Source organism: Mycteria americana, chromosome 2, assembly GCF_035582795.1.
Source record: "Mycteria americana isolate JAX WOST 10 ecotype Jacksonville Zoo and Gardens chromosome 2, USCA_MyAme_1.0, whole genome shotgun sequence".
Lineage (NCBI taxonomy): Eukaryota > Metazoa > Chordata > Aves > Ciconiiformes > Ciconiidae > Mycteria > Mycteria americana.
Genome location: NC_134366.1, coordinates 137,223,976 through 137,250,630, shown reverse-complemented (window position 1 = coordinate 137,250,630; position 26,655 = coordinate 137,223,976). Strand labels below are relative to the sequence as shown.

General features: G+C 37.7%; 2 protein-coding genes and 1 long non-coding RNA gene across 7 annotated transcripts in view; 1 reads left to right on the top strand and 2 right to left on the bottom strand.

The window, feature by feature from the left end:
- Positions 1 to 11,574, bottom strand: part of CSPP1 (centrosome and spindle pole associated protein 1) — a 68,027-nt gene extending 56,453 nt beyond the window's left edge. Inside the window, exons 1-4 of one of the 4 annotated variants that reach the window (XM_075494767.1) lie at positions 11,457 to 11,574; positions 6,411 to 6,514; positions 4,943 to 5,039; positions 234 to 334 (exon numbers count right to left, since the gene is read on the bottom strand). In XM_075494767.1, coding sequence (XP_075350882.1) covers positions 234 to 334; positions 4,943 to 5,039; positions 6,411 to 6,512 — 300 coding nt within the window. In that variant the 5' untranslated portion in view covers positions 6,513 to 6,514; positions 11,457 to 11,574. Of the gene's footprint in view, positions 1 to 233; positions 335 to 4,942; positions 5,040 to 6,410; positions 6,515 to 7,161; positions 7,248 to 7,307; positions 8,111 to 11,456 lie in introns of those variants that run through there. The other 3 variants (XM_075494769.1, XM_075494768.1, XM_075494770.1) reach the window with 3 other exon arrangements.
- Positions 1 to 26,655, bottom strand: part of LOC142406190 (uncharacterized) — a 213,550-nt gene that overhangs the window by 173,542 nt on the left and 13,353 nt on the right. The window lies entirely within an intron of this gene.
- COPS5 (COP9 signalosome subunit 5) lies at positions 11,855 to 24,861 on the top strand. The gene is made up of 8 exons (XM_075494779.1): positions 11,855 to 12,204; positions 12,332 to 12,566; positions 15,294 to 15,422; positions 16,652 to 16,717; positions 18,214 to 18,299; positions 21,327 to 21,438; positions 22,185 to 22,333; positions 24,460 to 24,861. Exons 1-8 carry the CDS (start codon positions 12,044 to 12,046, stop codon positions 24,542 to 24,544), a joined length of 1,023 nt encoding a protein of 340 aa, XP_075350894.1. The 5' UTR covers positions 11,855 to 12,043; the 3' UTR covers positions 24,545 to 24,861.

Sequence of the window (26,655 nt, the reverse complement as noted above, 5' to 3'; positions counted from 1 at the left end):
AGTAATATGTAGTCTCCTGGCAATGAGATCTGTAGAAGCCTAAAACATATAACCCTTCCTAGCAGTGACATTTTGAAATTACTTTTACTTGAGTCTTTGAAATCAGCCATTGCTCATAATGAGTGCCTGCTTATAAAGATTTTCCACAGATTTTATTAATTTTCATTCAATTAAAATGAGAGAGTAATTTTAAAAGACTCACTGAACTCAGGCAACCGGACAAGAATCTTTACCTGAGAAAGATATCGCCTATAATCTTGTCGAAGTTCCTCTTTGAGTTTATGTTTTTTTCGTTCATACTCTTCTCCAAGAGGTAAACTCAAGCCATAGTCACCTGAAAGTTTAATGCCGTTAAATATTATTATTCTACTATTTTGTATTAATACAAAGCACATCCTGCAAAAGCTACACTTGGATTTTTATTAGACATCAGCAATAAAATAAAGAATGATGCAACCAGTAATTACAAAACAGCTGAAATAAAAACCACCTTCTCTGTATGAGTAGTTGGGTGGAAAGCACAGAAAAATTGATTGGTTTTTGGATGTTAGTTTTCCTCTAGTCCTTGCGCTTTTTCTCCCCACTAGAAAACAAATGCAACATAAATTGAACTTATTTTGATAGTTTGACAAATAGTATAAAATAATGTAAATATTGTATGTATTTATTTTGTCAATGTATGTTTCAAAGGAAATCTCCTTTGACATGTTAGTTTCTAAATTACTCTGATATTTTAAGCTGTGCTTATCACACAATAGAAAACATACTTTGCCGCTAGAAAGCAATAAGCTATTTGTTTAGCACAAAACGTGAAAAATATCTTGGCTTCCACACAACTACAAGGAATCTGACCATATGATAATAATAATTTTTTTCTTTCCACCTCAGTGTTTTTAATTGTAGTAGACCCAAAACACACATTTAGTACTTTTCCAAGATTACTGTCAGATCTTGTAACAGCTGCACTCTTAAAATATAATGCTATGCAAGTTGTTTGTTGTTCCCAAAACACATTTTAAAGTACTTTATAAGAAATATCCTCTGCCCCAGAAGCCCACCTCTGCAGCCACTTTCACCACAGTCCACAGGGAGCTAGTGGATTCCACAAAACCAGACAAGAGACATAGATTGCAACTCTTTGTTTTTTTAATTTCCTATTGTTTCTCTGAAAGCATTTCTACATCTTTTAGTCTATGTAAAATGAGTAGCAAGGAGTAACAGGGAAGAGCAGGATAATCAAGATTTACTCTTACATCAGTCCCAATTTATTGCATGGTACTTTGTTTGACTCCAGTATTTTACATGTTTAGGGCATTGATCGGTATCTGTACAGTAAAAATGACATTATATAAATGCTGCAAATTGCTAACTTGGGAATCACTCTGCTACTGAAACAGATAAAAGGTTGAAATATACTTAGTAAAAATAGGTGGCTTGGCTTGAGATAGTTCCAGCTAAGTCAGAATGTATCCTCACGAGCCAAAACAGGAGTCAGCCTGCTGTTCTGTAGAACCAAAGGACCTAATACCTGATTAAACATGTCATACGCTATTTTGAAACAGCTTGCAGAGTCCAACTACTAACCAAAACCTGCATGGGAGCTTCTTCTCCAACCTGCAAGTTATTTTTCTCCTAATTTTGCACATAAGGTAAGTGTGAATTCCGTTAAAAAATAATGTATCATTTCAACCCTCAAAAAAGGGGTAAGTGTAAAGAGGAATAGAATACAGAAGAGGAAATGGTTTGTTTCAGCTACTTGCTCTTGCCTTTTATTTTCACATTAAATTATTATTGGATTAACTATAGGAAACCAAGAAAAAAATCAAAAGCAACTAACACGTCAGAGTGAAGATTCCTTCAGTAACTTCACAGAAGCCAGTAAAATTCAGTACAGAAAAAGATCAGTGAGAATCAAGTGCTTTGAATCAAATACGTGAAGTATTCGAGCAAAAGAGGGTTTAAAGTTAATTTTATTACAGAAGAACTTTTTTTGGCCACCAGAAAAGCACTGAGATAACAATTATGAGTAGTGATTTAGGAGATATTTGAAAACTAGATACTTCAAAAACTTACTTTAGGAGAGCCTAGCAGGGCAAAAATACTCCAGTTAACATACATTCATCCTAATTTTCATGCAAAATTTGTCTGAATTCTTCCATCAGAATAAGAGATATACTTTTTCATTGGTTTTCTGCTTTTGTTTATTCTGTATTTGCTGTATTTATTCTGTTATTTATGCTGTATTATTCTGTTAATCACACACAATCACATTGGCAACTTTTTTTTTTTTAAAAAAAAAGTTAAGATTTTAAATACATTTTTACATAAAAGTTTGCATGCATTTAATATGTTGAGAAATAACTACAACTTCATGAAGCCTGATTCTCAACACTACTGCTAGAACTATAGAACATACTTAGCAGCTACCAAGGAACAAGTCCCTGTCTAATTTAATCCAAAGGAAATTACATTGCTTTCAAGCACAGCCAGCCAATAACATAAACAACCATCCACCAATAGTCAAATGTGTTTAGCGCCCAAATTATTGTTATAGGATGTGCTGGTTTTGGCTGGGATAGAGTTAATTTGCTTCATAGTAGCTAGTGTTTGGGGGCTATGTTTTGGATTTGTGCTGGAAACAGTGTTGATAATACAGGGATGTTTTCTTACTGCTGAGCAGTGCTCACACAGAGTCAAGGCCTTTTCTGCTCCTCACCCCACCCCACCAGCGAGTAGGCTGGGGGTGCACAGGAAGCTGGGAGGGGACACGGCTGGGACAGCTGACCCCAACTGACCAAAGGGCTATTCCAGACCATATGGCGTCATGCTCAGCAATAAATCGGGGGGGGGGGGGGCTGCTGCTCGGGGACTGGCTGGGCATCATTTTGTTAGTGATGAGAAATTGTTTTCATTTGTATTACTTGTCTTTTTTGGGTTTTATTTCTCTCTGTTATTTTCCTTTTCATTACAATTTGTTAATTTTGTTTTTCAATTATTAAACTATCTTTATCTCAACCCACGAGTTTTCTCACTTTTACCCTTCCAATTCTCTCCCCCATCCCACTGGAGGAGAGTGAGCGAGCGGCTGCACGGTGCTTAGTTGCCGGCTGGGGTTAAACCACGACATAGCAATACCTACTTGTTGCTTTTCATTTAAGACCACCTGAATGACCCTCATCTGTAATACTTCATTATGTGTGTTACTATATTTACGTGTCAACAGTTAAGCCCAATTTATAATAATAAATACAACATGACATGTGCTATTATAGTTCTCCAACAAGAGAAAATTATTTTAATATTAAAATAGCTTAACAGTTATGTAGTCATCTGTCACAGCCATTGGGATACTACCTACTGTGTTCTATTTTCTGTATCACATGTTTCCACAGCTAAGCAAAGAATTATCAACACCAGGACTAACCTGCTGATCATAATAAAAATGCCAAAAATGCGAGGTAGATACTTATTGAAGTGCTGTCCCCTAACTAAGTTTGTCCATTATGACTTCTGATAGCAAGGAATATTCAATTATCATTTCAGGTAATTTTTAGTGAAATTTTCCTGTAAAGGTTTTAGAGAAACTTGCCTTGCTGATGGCTGGTAAGTTACTTATACAACATCCTTATAAAAAACATATTTTTATTTATGCAGCTAAGATCAGTTCAGGCCCCCAGATTCACAAGCTCGGGCTCTGTTTTTTAATTTAAATACATACACTTTTCTGGTCACAAATTCTGTTAAAATTATAGAGGGGACGTAACATTAAGCGTCACAGGAGTACTTTTTTAAAAGATAGATTAGATTGGTATTATGTAAACAACATGAAATATCCATTGACGTATCTTCTTTAAAATAAAAGGACAGCTTTTACTCCCACTGGAAGCTGCAGAATTACACCAGAATTACAGTAAGCACAGTATGAAAATTAATGAGGTACAAACCCAAAGTGTCTACACATGAAAGAAAAGAGTTACCTATCGACAAGAAGTAGGACACAGAAAAGCTTTAAAGCTGTCAAGACAAACATGAGCTACACAAGTGTAACTAAGGAAAAAGAGTAGTGCCTACAGAAGGGAGATGGTAGGACAAGTAAGGAAAGGTGGCACATTACAGAAACAATAAAATGGAGAAAGGAACACTATCACACATTTTCAAACAGAAATCACAAAGAACACAGAGAAAAGAAGAAAATAGGACAATATATACTCCTAAAGAAAACAGTGACTAAACTGATAGTCACAGCAAAACAAATCTAACCATTTCACTTGGTTAAGATTTCAACCAAAATTAAGTGCTTGTTCTTTCCTTGTATAATAAATGACTACATTATAACAAAATTACAAAAGCCATACAATCAGTTTAGTACTCTCTGCCTAAATGTTTAAAAGACACTTAGCATTTTAAAAAACAAAGTTTAACTGTGTGCATTTTAGCCAAGTTGGACTAGGACTCTTAAGCTTAGAGGCTAAAAGAAAAGGCATCCTTACTTCCCTGGCACCAAGTACAGGGAATGTATCCTTTTGCAGTAAAGTCCAGGTAAAAGAAAGACTTCCAAAGCTTTTGCTCCACCCAAATACAACAGGAAAGGACAGATCATCTACAAAGGACTGGTAAGGAGCTTTTTGTTCTGTTTTTTTTTGTTTGGTTTTCTTAATGGAGCTACCTTTACAAGAAGAAAAAGAAAGTGCTTGGCATATTTTCCTTATTCAAAAGAAGCGTAACTACAAAAAAAATTCCACACAATCCCAAGGCATTTGGAAGACTGAAAAATTCGTATGCACTTGAATTATAATGATCATCTTGTAATTAAAAATCCAAAGCAGTAATTCCTTTCCAAAAATTCTCAAAGGTAATTAAATGCTACTTAAATCTAGAAGACATATAAAGAAAATACACTATACCTTAAATCTAGAAGACATATAAAGAAAATACACTATACCTGAAGGATAGTTCTGTTGACTATTTGGAGGTATATTTTCTTTAGCCATCGAGATTAACATTTTGCTAGTCTCAGAAAGCTTCTCTGATTCCTTATTCTGAAAGCAAAACAAAACACTTTGCTGCATCACAAGGTAAAAGAAATATCACATATAAGAACAACATTATTAACATAATTATTAGCACTGGAGAATAGAGAGATTGAAAGTGATGCCGGATTAACACACTAAGCAAGTTATACATTTCATTAATACTACCATAAAAGTAGTTCTCTTATACAACACAGGAATTATTAGTTCAATATATTTCAATATATTCAATATATTTCATGTCATGAAATATGTTGACAATATATATTGTGATTTAAGTCATAAACCACATGTCATAATCCACAATTGTTTCATAGTTTACACATAACCTCTCTTGGTTTTTTATGGGGGCTGATTTGACGTACTACACCTTGCTTGAAACTATGAAAGAATTACAGGGTATTACAAGGCAAGTTTAAGACACCTATTCCCTATAACTATACTTTCACCATCCAGCTTAGGACTTGATCGAACTATAGGCTGGAAACATTTTCCTTCTCTTTAAACTTGCTCTGAGCAGAGGAGGCAAAAGTAAAGGAACCCCAACTCCTCACAGCTCCCTCAGAATTAAGTTTCTGGAGTGAATTAATAAAACTTTCTGGAGAGAATTATTATAACTAGGTGAAAAACTTATATTACCCACAGAAGGGGAAAGATGAATTCTCATAACCTTCTGATGAAACAAAAAAGGGAGTGAAAACTCAATAATTGCTGTTAAAAGCTCAAGCTGTTTGGGGCTTTGTAAGTCAAACAACAGACAAATCAAAACTCTTTTTTACTGAGGACTTTATTTAGTTACCATAACACTTAGCTAGCTTGAATTATTTAGATACAGCTTTTTTCCAGCTACTGGCGCTATTAAACAACTTAATGGTGACCTCCAAATTATAAAATCTTTATAGCTTTAGAATTAGGTACTAAAATTTCTAATAGGAAAATTGTGATAAGAACAGATTTTGTTTAATTGATTGGATTAAGTAATCTGCCTTTCATATTTCCTAGTTTCCATAACAGAAATTTTAAGGATATTTATATCTTCCATCCCCATCCTAACACCCATGTGCTGCAGTGGACAGAGAGCAGATCTCTGCTAGTCAGCTTCCCTAGGGAGGAGGTAAGGAATAATGATAAACATTTACAAGAGTTTTCCCACTTGTAAAATACAAATGTTACTGTATATGCCTGGTGGCAAACAGGTTTTTAAAGATCTACATAAATACAGATACAAAGTATTTAAGTTAGAAATTACTTTGAATGGATAAATCTTTAATATATACTTTAACAACAAATACAGTTTTAAGAGGACAGTAAAAGCAAGCTTAAATCAAGACTCTAGCAATAGAAATGTTTAAATTCAGGAGAACTATTTAATACTCTTACCCTCATTTCCATGTAAGGTAGATCATTTTCAAATTCTGCCTTATCTTGTGCCAACTTGGCCTTCTGTTCTTCAATAAATTTGTCTAAATCATCTGCCATCATTTCTAAGGTTATAGAAAACACATAGAACATCACATCTACATCAGAACCTCAAAAATGTAAAGCTCAATTACAGTTGCTTAAGACAGTAGTTAAGTAATATTCAAGTTTCTCCTTCAGAACTACAAGCCTGAAGATGTTTGCTGGGTCAATGAAACACCTGACTTGGGAAACCCATCCATGGAGGAGATTACTTGATATTTCACCAGAGAGAAATTCAAAGATTCCAGATTATAAGACTGAAGATATTTCTCTAATCTTTTTTTCTAACCTGGTTAAAGTGTTTTGGGGTTGGTTTTTTTAACTGCCAGTCTACCAATGGCCCTTCACTACACACTAGCACAAGCTTATTGTTAGTGAATTATAAAATCAAAATTAGACAACATAAAAAAATAAACAGGATAAAGGAATCATTAGACAAAAAAGTATGAAAAGTGCAAAATACACGTACACTCTAAAATAAGGACCAAATGATACAATCAGTTCTGCGCTTAGCTTATTATCACCAGAAGTCTTAAAAATCATCAAGCTTATTCAAAACAAAACAAATCACAAAAAATAACCAAGCAAAAAAACCATCAAAAAAACCACCCACAAACCACAAAATACATGCATAGTGTTTCTGGAGTTGGAGCCAACAGTGTATGATTACCTCCTGTACCAATAAAATAGAAGAGGCAGTAAGAACAGCTAAAGTTCTGCAATAACTCTAAGATCGTGGATATCAGGCAGCACTGACTTGCAATTAGACAAGCCACTCATCCGTAAGAAAATATATACCAAGGAACAGCTGATTACCTCTCTTCCATTAGTTGTGCATCTTGCCTATTTAACTGAAAGCCCTTCAGAGCAGAAATTTTAGCATCTTATTTGTGCAGTTTCTTGTATATTGCTGCTCCTAGATAATCTCATAATAAAAATTGAAGTGAATCAAATTCACGACAATGGAATTCTACAGAAGTTAAGGCACACACTCAGACTTTGAATATTCTTTCTTAGGATAGTCTTATCAGAACTAAAAATACTGCAAAGCTGCATACTAAGTAACCATGGAAAGAAGAAAGACAAAACCAAAAAGAATGACTGCATACAAGCCCACTCATCCTAACCTCCACTCAGCATTTTCACGAACTCCACTGGAGAAGTTTTGCAAAACCAAGCCTACAGATAAAAAAATCCATATGTTATATTCCATGCTTAAAGGAAGCATGAAACTGAGAAGAAAATAATGACCCTCAAATTCTTCTAATACTACTCAGGCAACTTAAGCAATAGGATTGCTTAGGCAGGTTCCTAAGCAATCCCATCACATCCAGTATCTAAACTCAGATTGTACAGCAGTTTTATTGAGGCTCACTCAGTATCTTTCTAAAGCCTACAGGCTGTATGAAGTAAACAATAGGCCAATGATAAAAGTATATTAGAAAACACTTTCAGGAAGACGATCAAAGAATTTTGAAAACAAAACCAAAAAAACCCACCTCACAAAGATTAGCAGAATAAGATACTACATAGGTTAACATAAAATAATGTGTCCAGAGAGACAGAGATAAATGCTTACTAGAAGTAAGATGAAGAGAAAAAGTCAAAATTCCATCAGATAAATTCAAGTAATTGCATGCTAACTTAGAGAATACATCTGCTTGATATATTCCTTAAAATGTACTCCTTCAAACTTTTTTTCTTACATTAATGCTATTTTTTGATTCATAATATAAAATTATAATATTGTTACAGAAGAGGCAGAACTAGGACAACCTATTTACAACTCCCAGTGGTAATACAGGACAATTAATTCCAAAAATAAATTCCCCTATCTGATTTGTCCTAAATCTTTAATCTCATTAGTTTTGCACACTGATGAAGGATAAAAGAAATCTAAAAGAGTATAAGTTTCCAGGCACTGATAAATTTTATTTATCCTATTAGGTTAAATAAGAATAATGAAAAAACTCTTCTGAACAGGTGAAAAAACTTGTCATACTAAAGAATTTGAAAACTAGTCTCATCATCTATCCAGTGCTGCATACCCACCAAGAGCAGAATTACCACATGTAGGAGGTGGCACTGTGAGAAGCCTTCCCAAAAGCGCATTGACTGTAACATCTGCATTTCTCACCTCTATTTACAATAATATTTATATAAACTCTAGAACTGTTTCCAAATCACTGTAGTGGAATGGTACCAAACCTATTCTGAGAGACAGTATAAGGAAAGGAGTATTTGCAGTATATTTTCTATCTAGCACAAAGAACACAATGAATATTCTAGCATTCTGCACTCCTATCATATTGCTCAAAAGAGCAATACAATAAATTAAAAAACAAAGACAAAACAGTTACAGCTGAACTACACAGGCAATTCAACTGGTGTGAAGAAAGCTTACGACTCCAGGCCTTGGAGAACACTGAGAAGACTAATGCCACAGCACTGTTGATTCAGCATACCTTTAATACAGCTAAATAGCCAGGAAAGGTGGCCAAATGCCTCTTAGAAAACAGCTAGACATTTTGTGTCTTACATCTTTCTGCTTGAGTTGATCTTGTTAAAATATGCACGAGTGCAAACTTTGAGATAAGCAAAAAGGGTATATTATACTGAAAGACAATGGAAGAAAAAAAAAATCAAAAATTCTTACATATTCTAAACAAAAAACCTGATAATTTGAATATGATGCATACACTGCTAAGCTCAGAAAATATACCAGTATGTAAGCAAATATCTTACTGAATATTAATCCATTTTATCATGTACTGTATCAAGTGAAGAGATCATGACTAATCGCAATTAAAAAAAAGAAACAATCCATTTCTATCTGAAAAGAGTGCCACTGCAGTCCCCAGTTACACAGTGAACTATCTTGGAGATGACAGCACTAAACTCACAGCGAATCATTAACTTCAAACTGGCTTCATATGACCGCACAAACGTACTGAGGTAAAGCTTGCCACTATAAAACCACTTCAATTCAAAATAAAATAATCTGGGTTCAGTTTACCAATGTGTCTGAATGCATTTTGTGCATTTCTAGAGCCTTGCAATTATTACTAGCAAAAGTAGCGGATTCAAAACTAAGCTTGGAGACATTGCTCCATGGAGCACAGAGCAAAAGGGAAAGTCAGAACATGATGTAAACATTTGAAAACCCAAGGATAAACCATATGCCCCCAAAATTACAAGGTGCAAACAACTTTTTTTTTTTTTTTTTTTTTGGAAAACAGGATATTTTGTAAATACTATTTTTAAAAAATGTTTGATAGCATAGATCTATCAGCTCTTCCATCTTTAAATCTTGGATGTATTTGCATTCCCAAAACATTGTATTATTCAAAGTGAAACTACATTAAACATACTGCTGCTATATACTCAACTACTGTCTGAAAGCATCCCATAAAAATATATTTTATATTTTTTTACTTTCAAGAAGATTGTAGTTTTTCATAACCTTTTTTTCTTTTAAACTGGAAGTTTTTACAAAAGCAACTCTGAATAACTACAGAATCAGCCAGGTAGACTTCAACTTAACCAAATATACCAGGCAATAGAAAGCATATAGATATTCAAGAAATAAAAAAATATAATGTTCGAACTTGACTTATTAGATCTATGCCCAAATAGAGTTAATAATGCAAGTCTCTGTATTCAAGATATTCAAAACATTTATTTGCATATGTATTGTATCATATGTACTATATCTGTCTGCATATTGTGCATCTGCTTTATCATCTAAAGCAATGTTTACTGTGTTCCTTTTTATTCTTTCCCTTCTCCTCCTATTTGTTCAAGAAAACAGGGCACAAAATTTAAAATCGGCATGTGTAAGTAGGCAGATTTCATCTATTCTGTGCTACAATACTACTAAAATGACATCAGGAAAATTGGCAAAATGGCAATTCCCATCCATATGGACTGCAGCAAGGGTGGGAGGGGAGCGAATTGCTTTAAAAAAGCAACTGTATGCCACGTTTAGTAGCTGCACTTGCAGATTATACAGTCACATAATTGTCTCATTAAGAAGTATTTTTCACCCCAACTTCCTAAGCTCTCAGAACAGCCAGTACTGGCTGCTTCTCCACCCCTGTGAATGGCATGTCGAATAAGCTCTTGCTGTGACACATGCTTCCTGCACCTTTCACCTTCGTTTCTTTTCAATTCTGATCTGAAAAGCACAAAAAAATGCAGCGTCTGGACGCTCACAAATAGTAAACTCTGACTACAACAACACGACTTTTTCATAACCGTGAAGGCAATTAACCCTCAAAACAATCAACCAACAAGTTCTGCGAGTTACTTCCCCTCGCCATAAGGGCTTATCTACTTTTCCAGAACACGTGCTCTGATCCAGAAAGACATTAATTTCAGAGAACCTTCAGACCCAGGAGATCAGATTTATTTCTCCAAGCGTGACAGCCCGGGGAAGCGCCTCTCCCCCGGCCCCGGCCTGCAGCGCCCGCACGGGCCGGGGCCGCCCCCGCCTCACCTCCCACCTCCCTCATCAGCAGCATTTCTCAGACAGCCCCGGAAGCACCGACCCCCCTCGGGCCAGGTGTGGGGCGCTGCCGCCCGCCCGAGACGGCGGCCGCGGGGAGGGCAGGCGGCGCTCGGCCCCTTTAAGGAGCACGACGCCGTTGTTAGGCAACGGCCGCACAACAAACGGCTCCCGCCGGAAGGCCTCGCGGAGCCCCACTGCCTCCCCCCGGGGACGCCCAGGCACGGCACCGAGGCCCAGGCCCCGCCCGGCGCGCCCTCGCCCCGGCACGCTCCCTGCGCCGCCTCCCGGGCCCGTGCCGCCTCCCGGGCCCGTCCCGCTTCCCGGCGAGCCGCCCCCGTCCTGACCGCCGCCCGCTCCGGCCTGTGAACAAGGCGGCCGCTCGGTCTCCGCGCGGCGGGGTCGGCAGAGCGGGCTGCGGGGGGGTTCCCGGGCGCTGCCCCGACCGCACCGCTTACCGGCGCCGGCGGCCGCAGCGCTCTCCGCGTCCCGCGCGCGTTACCGCCTCCCCGGAAACCGGCGGGTGGCGCCGAGCAGCGCCCCCTGCCGCTCCGGAGGGCGGCGCGACGCGGCGCCTCTATCCCGCAGCCGCCAGCGGCTCGCCTCCTCCCCGGGCGAGAGCGGGGCCGGCGCCGCACTGGCGCGGCTTTAACCGGCGACAGGGAGCGAGAAGGGAGGCGGCGGCGGCCTCCCCTCAGCGGTGGCCTTCGCGGGCCGCTCCCCGTGAAACACCGCTTGGCCGGCCGGGCGGCGGCGAGGAGGGAGAACGCGCTGCGGCCCCCGAACGCGTCTGTCAGGCGGCAACATGCTGTAACGCCAGCACGCTGAGCGACCCGCAGGCTGTCACAGCCGCTCTATTGACCCGGCCGGGGCGCAGAACCCAGCGCCCCCGCTGGGGGCGCAGCGCCGCCCTCCCCGGGCCTGCGCGGACCGTACCACCTGCCCCCGCAACCCCCCCGCTTCGCTTGGTTCCGGCGGCGGCCCGGTGCGGCGGTGAGGCGGGCCGGGGCCGGGGCCGGGGCCGGGCTCGGTGCGGGGGGCGACGATGGCGGCAGCGGCGGGGAGCGGCGCCTCCGGGAGCGGGATGGCGCAGAAGACGTGGGAGTTGGCCAACAACATGCAGGAGGCGCAGAGCATCGACGAGATCTACAAATACGACCGCAAGCAGCAGCAGGAGATCCTGGCGGCCAAGCCCTGGACCAAAGAGTGAGTGGGAGCGGGGCCGGGCCGGGCGGCGGGGCCGGAGGGACAGGCGGGTGGGGCGGCGAGGGCCTGAGGCGCGGGCCGGGCAGCGGGGCCGGCCCTGATGGCTTCCGCGGCCTCTCTGTTGCAGCCACCATTACTTCAAGTACTGCAAGATCTCGGCGCTGGCACTCCTGAAGATGGTGATGCACGCCAGGTCAGGGGGCAACCTGGAGGTGATGGGGCTCATGCTGGGCAAGGTGGACGGGGAAACCATGATCATCATGGACAGCTTCGCCCTACCGGTGGAGGGCACCGAGACTCGCGTCAACGCTCAGGCGGCCGCCTACGAGTACATGGCTGCGTACATTGAGAACGCAAAGCAGGTAAGGAGACGTGGCAGAGGGTGTTTCTCTCTCTCCATGGCGTGGCTGCGGATCTTGTAAGCTAATCGCGCAGGAACATGTTCTGGGCTTTGCAGGCTTCCCTGCCTCCCCTCTCCCACAGTGATAAAGTGGCTGTCCAGTCGCCCTGTTTATTCTCAAACATGGCTAAGAGAACTGTGCCAGCAGCAAAGAACACAGACCCCTTCAAAGATTTTCACGTATATATTTCCATGTCTTACAGTAGGTCATCAAGTACTGGATTCTCTTTTCCTTTATCAGTTATTTTTGTTACTCAGGAAGTGTTTTTGTGGCTGCAGTTGGTGGCTTGCAGATGGAACAAGGAGGGAGTGTGTTTCTAAAACAACTGATATAATACATGTTTCTAAAAACTATGCAAAATTAAACATAACATATGTATGTCAGAGATACTTACTATTTGTAGATCAGGAATATGACATTTATTCTTACCTTCTTGCTTTCTGAAGTCTTACTGCATAGCCATGCTGCTGTTTTCCATAAAAATAAAGAAAATACATTTGTGAAGAAAATGCCAATGAAGGAATAAGTAAGTTTCAGTGCAACTTAATTACTCATATTCATAGTTTGGAAATTTAGATGAACTGACTCAGATGTCTGTTCCCCCTCTTTGTCACCCTGTATTCAGAGATCCATGTCTTATTAAGCCTGACTATGCAGTAAAATTCTCACGTGGGGTTAACAGAAATATGAATCTGCTCTGTGGCTGATGTAGAAATGAGCACAGCACATCAGAGCACCTGCTGACATGCTTCTTCCAGTGCAGGGCAATCCTATACTATGAATAAGCGTTGAAATAACTGTAACTCTCCAAGCTCAAATAGTTTTGAGGCCCAGTTTACATTTTGATTTTTCGTTAATCCTCGAAGTATTTTAAATCAGCTAAAATTAGAGGCCCCTTACTCACTGGAGGTAACAGAGCAGTATTTGGGTTATTTTGGAGTTGTATTTATATTGACAGGCTTATATACAGTTAGAGATATTTAAATAGGTGTGAATTAGGCTGGATCATAACATCAGAAAAGAGTAAACATAATCCAGAAGTAGGTATATTCTAGGACTTTTTTTAAGAATTCATCCCTGTTTATGAGAAAATTTAGAAATAATTTATTTAGTCTAGTTCCTTTTGTCCAGAAACTTAATGTCATGATGCTAATACTGTTGTTGCAGAAAAGTAGGTTACTTGAAAAGATGTCTTTACCTAAAGATATATTCATACTATCCAGTTCTTAGGTAGAAATAATGGGTTTCAAAATAGTAAGCATATAGCATAACATTAGTATTTTTTTATATACAGGTAGTTCATCTTATGTTTAAAACAGTCCAGGTTTATGTAGGAGTACTCATATGATGGGAAATGTTTTTTCTAGTTGTTTATATTGTACAGTTTTGCCTGTAATTGGTTTCACAATTTTGAAATTGAACTTGTGTGCAAATATAGTAAGTCAGCTTTACTGGTGCTCTGGCAGAGTTCGCACACTGGCTGTTCCATTTGATTTTGGCACGCAGTTGTTCCTGGAATAACTCTTTTTAATATTAGATTGCAAGTTGGTATATTCCCCTGCATAAGTACTTTACAGATGCCAATGTTCCAGTTATTTGCTTCTCCATGGGCAGGATCTGGTGTTAATACAGTCAACGTGTTATGTGGCTTTGGAAAATAACACATGTTCTTTACTGTTTTGTTGGTCTCTCCTTCTCAATTATGGGAGATGTAAAGAAAATATAAATATTATCCACCAATTCAAAAATAAAATAAATGTTCCATTCAGTGACCACATCTGTCACAAGTAGGCAGTTTGTGTGTTCTGTCTCATCTTAACATTTTTCTGATTTAACCTTCCTGACATATTCAGTATTTGGCAAAACCAAGCAGGTGATGCATCCAGACACACAACTCTCAGTTAAGAACTGGCATACAGTGTCGTACCAAAATTATTCAACTCAGTATGGAGCAATCAGTAAGCAATTCCTGAGAGAGGATCACAAAATTAGGTGCAATTGTTGTTTTTTTCTCCTGGGTTTTTTTTGTTTGTTTTTCTTCCAGTATTTGTAGAGATAGCCAGGGGTATTATTTGGAAACGCCTATTTTGGGTTTTTCTGATCCTAAAAATCTCAAAAATTCATCTTTTGGCTTTCGCAGCATGCTCTGGCAATCATTTCTGTCACTTCTGGTATTTGAAAACATGCCTGTCTGAAGTTATTTTCTAAAATTGCAATAATTTCTCTATGTGCCTCTGAGATGTGTTACTGTACTAAATAATGAACATTCATTCTCTACTGGCATACCATACGTTATATGAGATTATATATACTTATGTCATATCCACCCTAAGAAATTTCTCTTCCACGCTGAAGAGTCCCAGCTTACTTAACCATCTCGACATATGGAATCTGTTCTGTACTTCAGCTGTCATTGAAGAAGGAGCTCCTGGCTCCTTGAAGTTCTTTGTTCTGTGGTAATAGCTCTAACAGAGAATGCTAATACTACAGATTGTATGGTTTCTAGAAAATAGTTTAGCAAAATAAGGTGTGCGTTTAGTATTTAGCTTAGTAAGTTAACATCGCGGGCTGCGTGTGTATTCTTTATCCTTTCACCGTGTTGTAGTATGCTGGAGGGCCCAGTAGAGGGCAGCTGGTACTTTCGGAATGGAGATTAACGCTGGGTTTGTTTTCCTTCACTGCTGTTAGGTTGGTCGTCTAGAAAATGCAATTGGCTGGTATCACAGTCACCCTGGCTATGGCTGCTGGCTCTCTGGGATCGACGTCAGTACCCAGATGCTCAATCAGCAATTTCAAGAACCCTTTGTAGCAGTGGTTGTAAGTACTGGCTGATAGTTGATAAAACTGCATAGCAAATTATGTTGAGGGGGGAATAATTTTTAGATTTCTATCTGTTAACATTCTAGTAGTGTGTATTTTGCATGATGGAAGTATTAGATGCAAATTTTAAATTGGTATCACTCCTTTTGCTTTGCTGGCCACATACTGGTCAAACTAGTAGTATTGCTTACTGAGGCCATTTTCACTGCATTGTTCCAGGTATGGTAGCTCTGTACAAATCCGTACATTACTCTTAACTTAAAGTTCTACTTGGTACTTTTGCAAGAAAAAGTTCTAGTGCAGGAGGTTGACTATGGATTGCTCAATAGAAAAATCTGTTTCTTTTGTTCTCTTTGTTGCTTCTTCTGTTGAAATAGAGCAAAGCATGTTCACAGAGTGCTGTTACTTTGCATCTAAAATGTCTTATAAATTAATGGCATAGTACAAGGTAGAAGACACTAGGAAATCTTTGAAGAAAAAAATCTGAAGAAACTCTTTGGGCCCTTCAAGGTCTTCCAGGCTTCAGACTGCATTTGAAATCAAAAGTAAACCTTATTTTAGATACTACTTGTATAACCATTGCTATTGAAGGAAATAAAGGAAAAAAGACTGAAATTAGTCAGAAAGAAGGAATATAACTCTGATGGAAGAATTACATTAGAAAAGGATAAATCACCCTTAAGAGGTATTTCTACCATTTGAGGTCTCCTATCTTATGACATAATTTCACAGATTCAGAACACTTTCCTTGGGACTGTTTTTTTCTTTTTTCTTTCTTTTTTTTTTCTTTTTTTAATTACTTTTAAAATTAAACATGGCATTAGTAAATATGTTAGCAAGGAGATTCCTTCATTAGTTTCCTGTATTTTCCACCAAAATACAGCAGATCACATAATACTATTTCTTACCTCTAGTGGTTATAAGATTAAAATGCAGATTTTTTTTTTTTATTATTATGGCTTATTGATTTCTCTTAAGTGCAATTTCTTTAAAGCATTTGGGAAATAAGGAAAATGAGTTTGAAAAAATGGTCCATAGAAGGCTGTTGATATTCCCATCTTTTTAGACTCTCATACCAACGGCTGCCAACTGAAAAAGTACTGTTTATGACAAAACTAATACAATTTGCACTAATTACATTTCTGAAATACAATTACTGTAAAGGTAATTTATGTCTGTAATAATTTATAAAATGCATACAACAAGCATTACCTGTATTTCTACAGATTGATCCAACAAGAACAATATCTGCAGGAAAAGTAAATCTTGGAGCATTTAGGACATATCCTAAGGTAAATAGTTGAAATTATTTAGTGTGTCATCACTAAACTGTCTTTAAATGAGTAATAGATTGGTTCTAAAGATTACTGCAGTTTGATCATCTGACAGTTCGATCTGCTGTGCTGTACTGTATGTCATTGTTCATTCTAAAAGAAAGACGTGCTGATACACTGGTTATTGTGTGTCTTTGGATATTGATTACATTTACAAAGGTTGACTTCTAGTTTGTTTTTCATAGATTTTTGGCAGTGTTAAATCAAATAGACTGTCTCAATAGTGGAGCTGTCCTAAAATTATATAGCTCAATATAGCCATTTTTTAATGGATGTAGTTATAGGTAGCATTTGTCAAAATAGATTTATGTTAATTCTTTTCTATAATTTTTTAGACCTAAAACCAAATGTTAATAGCATGTTTTATATGTTGTAATCTGCTTTTTCACTTTAGAAAAGCAAGATTCAAAACTACCTACTTATCTTTCAAATAAATATTATGAATCTTCACAAAATAATGTGCAAAAAACCGAATTAATTAAACAATGTGGAAAGGTTATGCTAAAAGCTAGGAAATTCCGTAAATATTGGAGATCTAGACCTCTAAATGCAGTCTTTTGTTTATGCTTCTGGCAGAGATATAACTGTGCTATTTAATTTCAATCTAATAAAGTTCAGGTATATCCTTCAAATTTCCAGTTATTATTGACTCATCAAGAACTTCAGGCTGACATCCAATAAAACTGTAGTTAACAAAAATGTTTGTGAGAGGTTCCCAGTTGCATTCAGGCATTATTTTTGTTTTGACAAATATATCAGAGATCTTCTTAGAACAGTTTGTGATTCAGGACAATTATTCACTTCTGTAGGCAAAACCACTTCATAAATACTTTCAGAATTCTGAGGAGGGAGAGGAGTCCTGCACCTGAAAAACAAATGGTATATAGAAAATGCACATTAGAAGAGTATTTTTAGGGAGTCCTCACAGTGGTCTGCGGGCAGTTCTTGCCTAGTCAGTAGCTGTGAGGGGCACCATCTTGGATAAATAAGTAACTGAAGTTTTAGGTATCCCTAAGGCATATCCAAGGCATGGATGTTTCTTCCCTCTTTTCATGCCTCCTATCTTCCCTCAAAAGAGGATTGAAATAACTTCCGAGGATAGGTAGGGAAATAATTATCTTAGAAGAAGCTTGCTCTTTTCTTTGATCTAATAAATTATTTAATCATAGCTTGCCATCTTACTTGTTTGAAAAATCTCAACTATGACCACTAGTTTGCTTCCAACATGCTTTTTGATAGACCTGCAAATGTAATGACTGCTAGTAAAGCCAAATGTAAATCTGAGATCCAAGAAAATTCCAAATTTCAGGCTGCTGGGGAAATTTCATTTTCCCTAGGAAAAATAAACTAGAATTGCATAAAATAGGATTTTTTTGAAGTGCTTTAAAAAAGTTTAGGCATTTAAAGAAGTCCCAAAATTACTGTGTCATCTTTGCCCTTTGTTGAATTTTTAGGGCTATAAACCTCCAGATGAAGGTCCCTCTGAATACCAGACTATTCCGCTTAATAAAATAGAAGACTTTGGTGTACATTGTAAACAGTAAGTAACATAAAAACTACTAACTCTAGCACAAGTTCTCAATTTTTGTGTTTAGGTTAGTGATTCAGTACAGAGAAGTACATTTCTTGGAGTGTTTTCAAATCTTGAAGTTCTTTGTTGCTTTAGCGCTGTTGGCTTTGTGAAAAAGTGTTATTGTCATATCAGGAGATATTTTAAGGGAGAAGTGTTACAAAGATGAAGATGAACCTGGTTAAAAGATTTAGCAGTTGATTCCTGAACACCTTTAACTAGTGGTGCTTTCTTAGGGTCAGGAGGAAAGGGTCAGGTGTAGATTTAGCAGCAGGGCTAGGGAGACTGTAATCTGCCTGCTCTTCTGAGTAGTGGCAAGTGCTGTGCATCTCTTTATCCTACGTCACTGGGGATGTTAAGATCGTTCCTGTCTTTGGTAGGATTGGAAAGTGGAGCTACTTCAAGGATAACATCAGCAACAGGAAGAATTACTGCTTTTTCTCTCCTGCTAGTTTACTTTCCACGAATTAAAAAAGTAGTTAAGTTTTAACCATTCTTTCTTTAACTATTCTATCCCCAGCCACATGTTCCTCACTTCATACCTACATTTACTTATGTGGCAAGGCATTTGTTTTGCCAGGTCATCAGTCCCCTGATGTGGTCCAACTTGTGGGAGCACACATGTTCTTGCTGGTTAAGCTAAGGTGTGGTGGAGAGTAGAGACAGATTTTGGAGACACAGTGTTTGCAAAGAACTGTGGAGCTGAGGAAGAGCTGAGGAAAGGTGGGACCGCTTCTTTCAATAATGCCCTGGTTTCAATTCTACCTTCAGATATTTGACTAGCACTACAGCTTAAGCATCTGTGTACAGAGAACTTGAAGATCTCATTGACACCAGTATATCCTGTAGGCTGTTACATTTTTTTTTTCACGTTTTGGTGCATGGATATCTGTTGTTCAGTGCATTTATAGTTGCATGCAGAATCTGACCCTGAAGAGGTGAAGAAATTAAAACAATGGAATTGGTCTTCCTATCCAATTTGAGGAAAAATCCAGAACAGTAGCTACACAGAAATCTTTGTAGAGCTGTAATGTTCCTGTCATTTCAGAGTAGTCCTTATAAATCTGGCATTGGCCATAAACCCATGCTTTTAAGCATGAAAGGAGGATACGTTTTATCCTTTCCATTTTAGAGGTGGTTAATTTGGTGGGGGTTTTTTGAAGTTGGAAGTGCTTAATAGTTATCGTTATAATCGACGTCTCAGGAAGTTGGCTTCTTGTACAAGCCATTTCTTTCCATCTGAACCAAGAAAATATTTTCCAGTCTTTCCTAGAAGGAAACAGCAGTTAGGCAAAGAGAGGGAATGGAATTAAATTAATATTGTATTATATTATATATTAATATAGTATTATATTAAATTAATGTTATATTAATATAATATTATTGTATTCTTAGATTAATATTATATTGTGCCATATATTATATATTGATATTATTATTAAATTAATATATAATATTAGTCACGTTACTGAATTACTGATAAAGCAAAAGACTAGAGCGTTGGTGTCCTCTCAGTAGTATGGGCAATCTGACTAAGAATTAAAAGTTTAGAGAACTTGAGTCATGATCATAGAACCATAGAATCATTTAGGTTGGAAAAGACCCTTAAGATCATCAAGTCCAACCGTTAACCTGGCACTGCCAAGTCCACCCCTAAACCATGTCCCTAAGCACCACATCTACACGTCTTTTAAATACTCAACCACTTCCCTGAGCAGCCTCTTCCAAATCTTGACAACCCTTCCGGTGAAGAAATTTTTCCTAATATCCAATCTAAACCTCCCCTGGCGCAACTTGAGGCCGTTTCCTCTTGTCCTATGGCTTGTTACTTGGGAGAAGAGACTGACACCCACCTCGCTACAACCTCCTTTCAGGTACCTGTAGAGAGCGATAAGGTCTCCCCTGAGCCTCCTTTTCTCCAGGCTAAACAACCCCAGTTCCCTCAGCCGCTCCTCGTAAGACTTCTTCTCTAGACCCTTGATGATCCTGTCTGTTTGGAATGCCAGTGACTACTAGTTGCTTCATAGTAGCAGTCTGGATAATCTTAGTCAAACTTCTCTCCTTTAATTGGTGTTCAATGCCCAACGTGAAACTGCTTCCATTTAATCTTTTTAAGTAAGTTTATGACGCTATTCCTCAAACAACTTGGATTTCTGATTTTGAATCTGCCACACATCTCTTTGAAGAACTTAGTACCTCACTTTTCTTAGCATATGTGAAATAAGGGTATTTGTTCTATCACAGAAATATTAAAGTGTGGTGTGTTCGTAGATTTTGAAGCACTGTATCTCAGGTGGAATTTCTTACAGAAATGCCAAGCAAAATCACTTTCCAGAGAAACCAGGCGATAATAGGATTATTGATAACCTGCTCAAGAATTTCCTGATCAAAATAAAGTTTAATATAGCTCTTTAATGTTGCTGTAATTCACCTGCACTAATGACTTTGCATAGCTCAGCTTTCTATCTACTTTATCATCTCTTGTGAATTCTGTAGCACCACTAAAGCCTGGCTTTCAAAATAGGTGTGGTAGAACGTAAGATTGTTTGCCTGTTTGTAACATTTACTACTATCAAACGTTCCTAATTGAGTTAGAGGTGATATATGAAAAACTGCACTCATCTGTAAGTAACAATTATTATAGTATTGAAGACTCCAGGCATGGAACAGGGCATCATTGCATGGCACAAGAAGTTATTAAGAGAATAATTAAAAAAAACCTTGCAATGTCATTAAATAGAACACAGCAGTATGTGTGGGGATTATGTATACCTGTATTAAAGCTATATATGGAATACATACAGAAGATCGTTAGAGTTAGAAATGGAACTGGGGTAGCTTTTTTATTGTTCACTGCTTTGAATTTTTGAAGGTATTTGCCATTGATAAGGCTTTTTTGAGATGCATGTACTTTGGGTACTTTTTTACTCTTTGGTCGCAGCCAAACAAGACATATTTAGATCGAAGCTTATTTTGTTTGCATGTTTGTTTTTAAAGGTATTATGCTTTAGAAGTCTCATACTTTAAATCATCTTTGGATCGTAAATTGCTTGAGCTTTTGTGGAACAAGTACTGGGTGAACACTCTCAGTTCTTCTAGTTTGCTTACTGTAAGTACTATGGTGTGCTATCGTGCATATATTAATTCATCAGTGCTGAAAGCCAGACCCTCTAAATGCTTAATGGGACACTGATAGATATAGATCCCACATTAAGAATCTATTTGTCAGATTAAACAAGAAAGGAAGGTTTTCCTAATGATAAATACCAAAATGTTCCTTATATCTGCTCTTTAAAAGTAGAAGGTGGGAATAACTTACTTCTAATTTTACTGAGTTCTCTATACAGTTAGATTTTGGTTTAAATACCTTTTAACCTTGTATCTCCTTACAGCACTGTAATGAATAGTATGCCTTAAAATAATGGTATTGAATAAGTAAACAGTTCCAATGGAACTGTTAAAACAAGGTTGCAACAGAAATACTGCAGGTAGACCTTCAATGTAACAGCTCAGCATCAAAACCTTCCTTCTGCAAAAGCCAATTTTATACCTTTTCTCTTGGTCAAAACCAACTGAGTTTTACTTACTCTTTCGTAACTTAGAGCATGGGCGGAAAGTAATAAAGAGTGACCATTTCAGGCTTTAGGTATAGAGCATTTGTCAGACATTCAGCTTCTGTTCTCTCAGTCACCACTTGTGTGCCACTCATGTTCTGTATCACGTCAACTGCAGATATAGGTTAAAATGTGCAGTACTACAGTCTTAAAGGCTCTTTTCAGATTTTGTTTATTTTGTGTATAAATGCTTGAATTTATAGCTTAGAATTCAAAATGTTTGTTGCCTCTTTTTCCTAAGAATGCTGACTACACCACTGGCCAAGTCTTTGATTTGTCTGAAAAATTAGAACAGTCAGAAGCTCAGCTTGGAAGGGGCAGCTTCATGCTGGGTTTAGAGACTCATGATAAGAAATCAGAAGACAAACTTGCAAAAGCAACAAGAGACAGGTAAGATAACGCATACTTGTGTTCTTCCCTGTAAAAAGTGTTATTTTGTTTTAAACTTCTATCGTGCTTTCAATTGTAACCTACCAATTAAATTGTAACCTACCAAGATTATAGATAAGAATTATTAGATTATAGATAGGAATGAGAGACTCCAAATGTCCCTAGTTATTTTTGAAAGTTTAAGAACATCTTGCCTTTATTAAACCTACAGTGGCTTTTCAATCTTTGTTTCTGGAATAAATTCAACTCTAGTTTATAGTTTATTAAACAAAAAATCCCTGTTAAATTCCATCAGTATACGGAAAACCAAAAAAGACAGAAATGCTACCATTTTGCATTTCTGTCAAATGCAAAATGGTAGCATTGCTAGAAAATAGAACATTTTATGTGGTTAATCAGGTTTAAACTAACAGTAAATAAAATTATTATATAGAACATGATTTTAAGAACTAGCGTTAACAGTCCAGTAAGTTTAGTTTACACTTGTGTAGTACTTTCACTCACTTAAAAATTAAGAACCCCCCTTTTTTTCATATTTCTTAATTAATACGTCCTTTTTCCACAAATGAGGAAGGTTTTATAGTCACCATTTTTCCAAGTAAAATCTTTAACAAAGGGTAATAGTATCCAACAAGTCATACAGTATCTTGGGCTGCTCAAGAACATTGTATTTGGCAAATTCTTAAAATATACATTTTAGAATACATTTGCAATGGAGTTAAGGCTGTTGCTAACTCACAACAGCCAGGTTAGGTGATACCTCCCAGTTCCTGTAGTGAAACAGTTACAATAGCAATGCTTTAAAGACATGAGAAGGATGGAGTTGCTGACAAGTTTGCTTTGATTTTCATCCCTGTTTGGTGTCCCATAATAGTGACTGCATTTTATTTTCACGTTACTCTCACATGCTTACAGTTGTTCTAAGAAATAACTGCTCCTCTGATCATCCTACTATATTATTTCTTGCAGCGTTTCTAGATATTTTTCATTTCTGTTTTTATTTAGTCATCATCAGTAGTTTATAAATTGTAAGACTGGAAGGGATTGTTGTTGTCATCAATTCTGCTTTCCTGTGTAACAGAGGCTACTGTAGTTCCCAAAATGGATTGTAACACTTTTACAGATGCATGTTTTTCTTCAACTAATAATCTTGGCTAAGAAAAAAGACAGTAGAAGACTTGTGCAGACACCAGGACAGTTGATTCAGTGGCACCTAAATTACTTTCAAGAAATAAGGTTGCAAAGTTTGCTAAAGGATTATTGGGTGTACCTGTTTTAGGAAAAACAATACTGTAAGACATTAGCATAAAGGTGCTTACACTTGGGTATATATCTTCTGTTACTGTACAGACACATCTCTACGAGCCGTTTTCTAAGAGTACATATGCATTGGCCAAACTGTGCTCCAAGCCAGCTTCCTTTGCCTAGGATTCCTTTATCTGTCTAGTAGTAATTTGTCCCTATTCTCCATGCCTTCAGGGCTAATTCATCTTTTGCATTTGTATATTCTGTTCTGAGACATTTTTATTTGTTAGTTTGACACTACACCCCCCTAAGCCAGGCACACTGGATGAAACTTGGATCAGTAGGAATCCTCTCAGCTGTTTGGGTGTTTTGCACGTTACATATTTTGACTAATAACTGATTAGCTCTATAAACTCTTCCTTTAATGTTCTCTGTAAAGTTTCTCAGAGGAGCTATGGTTACTGTGCACTACTGGCCTGGGGTTGGGCAAAGGAGATAAGGTAGAGAACAGTGAGAGCCTTCAGGTATTGATAACAGCTGGTAGCTCCATTCCCCCAGGGATATTTTGTTGTTGTTCTTTGGTTCAGATGACCACACAGCTCACTTGCTATTGTTAATGTAAGATGTCCTAAATTGCCAGACAAAGAAGTTTTCTGAAATTGGTCTTTGTGTGTATAGTGCTTGTCAGTTTGCTTTTTAAGTAACAAAAAGCTGTTGGCAACAATGGCTAAATTGCTGTGTATGACTCTTCCTTTCTGGACAGTTGTTAAGATTCATGGGGTTATGGGCACCCTGAACTTCCAAAACAGCTGAATATCTTCAAATAAAATGACAGTTTGGTGCAGTGTTCGGCCAACGTTGAATTTATGCTTGTTTTTCAGCTGCAAGACCACCATAGAAGCTATACATGGATTGATGTCTCAGGTTATTAAGGATAAACTTTTTAATCAAATTAATATAGCTTGAAGTGCATCACCAGCTGATACGCATCTCCAAAGCAGAAAAAGTCATGGGTTTTTTTCCCTTGGACTTGTTCAATTTGGGAAATGAAGCTGGAGTGGAAAATTACTCATTTAATTTGTAGTACTTTAATATTTCCCACCTGTGTGACCAGTTTTAAAGAACAAAATGTTCTGAAATGTAGTGCAGCTTTTTGTTCTTTATCATAAAACACAACCAGTTTGCAGAATTGTTCCGAAAGAAAAATAAATGTGACTTACTGGATTTTGCTCTTAGGTATTTATCTCTATTATCCAACTGCAATAAAACAATTTTGAAAATGAGTGAGTGTTTTGGGGCTTGAATTTTTTTGGCAAACATTCATCTCCTCTTACTCTTTTTCTTATTGTTCCGTAGAAAAGTTCTGTCCACTCAGTTAGATTAGATAGGTAACCTATGCCATATAAGAAGTTTGTTTCTCAGATTTTCATTTCTGTGTTTAAGAATTGAAATCCCATTTGCTCATCTTTTAACAAGTTATTAAATGTAATGGAGCCTTTCCTGATTTATTTTTACTGCCAGCCAGAAATGGTTTCTTCGCACACTGATGAAACATTTATGCATGATACAACAATATTTTGCTTGTAGCTTCACACTTATGATGGACATTTTATATTTCTAAGCAGTCAAGTAACAACCAGTTCCACAGTGAAACTAATAATACAGTTATATACTATTATTTTTCTCCTGCTCACCTTCTATTGCTTGTCATAGTCACTTGTTGCATGCAAAGGAACAAAATGAAAAATTATTATCTCTGAAATATGCATTAGGCTAATTTAGGGCCACAGATACTAAAATGCATTAATCATAACTGCTAGCTTAGAACATGGTGCTGCTGCAGGGCTGATCTAAGTTTCTTTTGGAGGCTTTCATACTGCATTTCAATAATTCAAGATGTTTGGATTTCTTTTAAGTTTTTATACTTAATCCTGGGTTTCCTGGGGTTTTTGGAATGTTTACTTTTGAGATAATTTATAACATGCTTTATACAATATGCCATTACACTTTATATCTTAAGTAACTGATACTCCTTTTCAACCTTAACTCTGCCTTGATGTGGGTTTTGTTTTTGTTTTGGTCTGGAAATTTTAATAGCTATTACTCATTTGGGGCTTTTCATCCAAATGGATTCCAATGTATTAGAAGCTAAGATGCAAGTTATACAATGGAAACTTATCATTCAGCAGGGAAATGCAGATACCCTGAAGCAGAAATTCATCAAGAGTTTTAAAGCAGCAGCATCCAACAGTATAGGAAAAATGTATTTACTCATAGCTAGTAAAGTTGAGATAATTATCAGATGTGCAGTTTGATAGGAGAACAATTTTACGCTTCTTCCAGCGTGGCAGTGGTGGTGGGGAGGCAGGAGAAGAAAGCTGTGGTATTTTAATATTCAAAGCTATTAATTTTCTTGGAAAAGGCAGCGATAGACTTCTGTGCAAGCAAGCACAGTACCTAAGCCCACAGCAGTACTTTTTAAGTTCAGGGAAGACCCAGCAAGTGTACCTGGCCAGTAACTTTTCCTACTTATCTTCTTCCACAGGTGTTTGTGAGACTTTAAATTTTAGCACACAGCCATTGTCCCACTCAGTACATGTTTACACAAAGAAGTACACTGCTTTTGTGAGATAAATACCAATAAGGAAATACAACCTATGTTGCTACTTTGTAGAATTCTCTTTGCATAACATGATCCAAAAGTTTTTGACATCTTGTATCCACCTGAAATATAAAATAATAGTTTAATCTCATATTAGTCTATTTAGCGTATTTAAACTGTCCTCATTTGTGATAGCAATGAGCTGAAATTTCATGCAGGTAGGTTCAGACTGGATGTTTTTAGTCACAGTTGGCTTTAAAATACCAAGTTGTTTTATAAACAATAGGAATATGAATGCTGATGCTTGAATGCTGATGTGAACAATTGTCCATGGAGTTATGTGTGGTGTTACTTGCTGAGCATATAGTGTTATAACTCAATTTAAAATCATACATGTAGTGTGGCTATACCTGTGGCCTGTATAGGATCTTTGCTGCAGTGTTCAGGAACCAAAATAGCAATGCCCTTGCCTTTG

Bases quoted from the DNA above. Each gene is read 5' to 3' on its own strand.
- COPS5 (XM_075494779.1), top strand. From the start codon at position 12,044: ATGGCGGCAGCGGCGGGGAGCGGCGCCTCCGGGAGCGGGATGGCGCAG. The intron at 12,205-12,331 runs GTGAGTGGGAGC...TCTCTGTTGCAG, and splicing joins GCCAAGCCCTGGACCAAAGA to CCACCATTACTTCAAGTACT. The intron at 16,718-18,213 runs GTAAATAGTTGA...TTGAATTTTTAG, and splicing joins CATTTAGGACATATCCTAAG to GGCTATAAACCTCCAGATGA.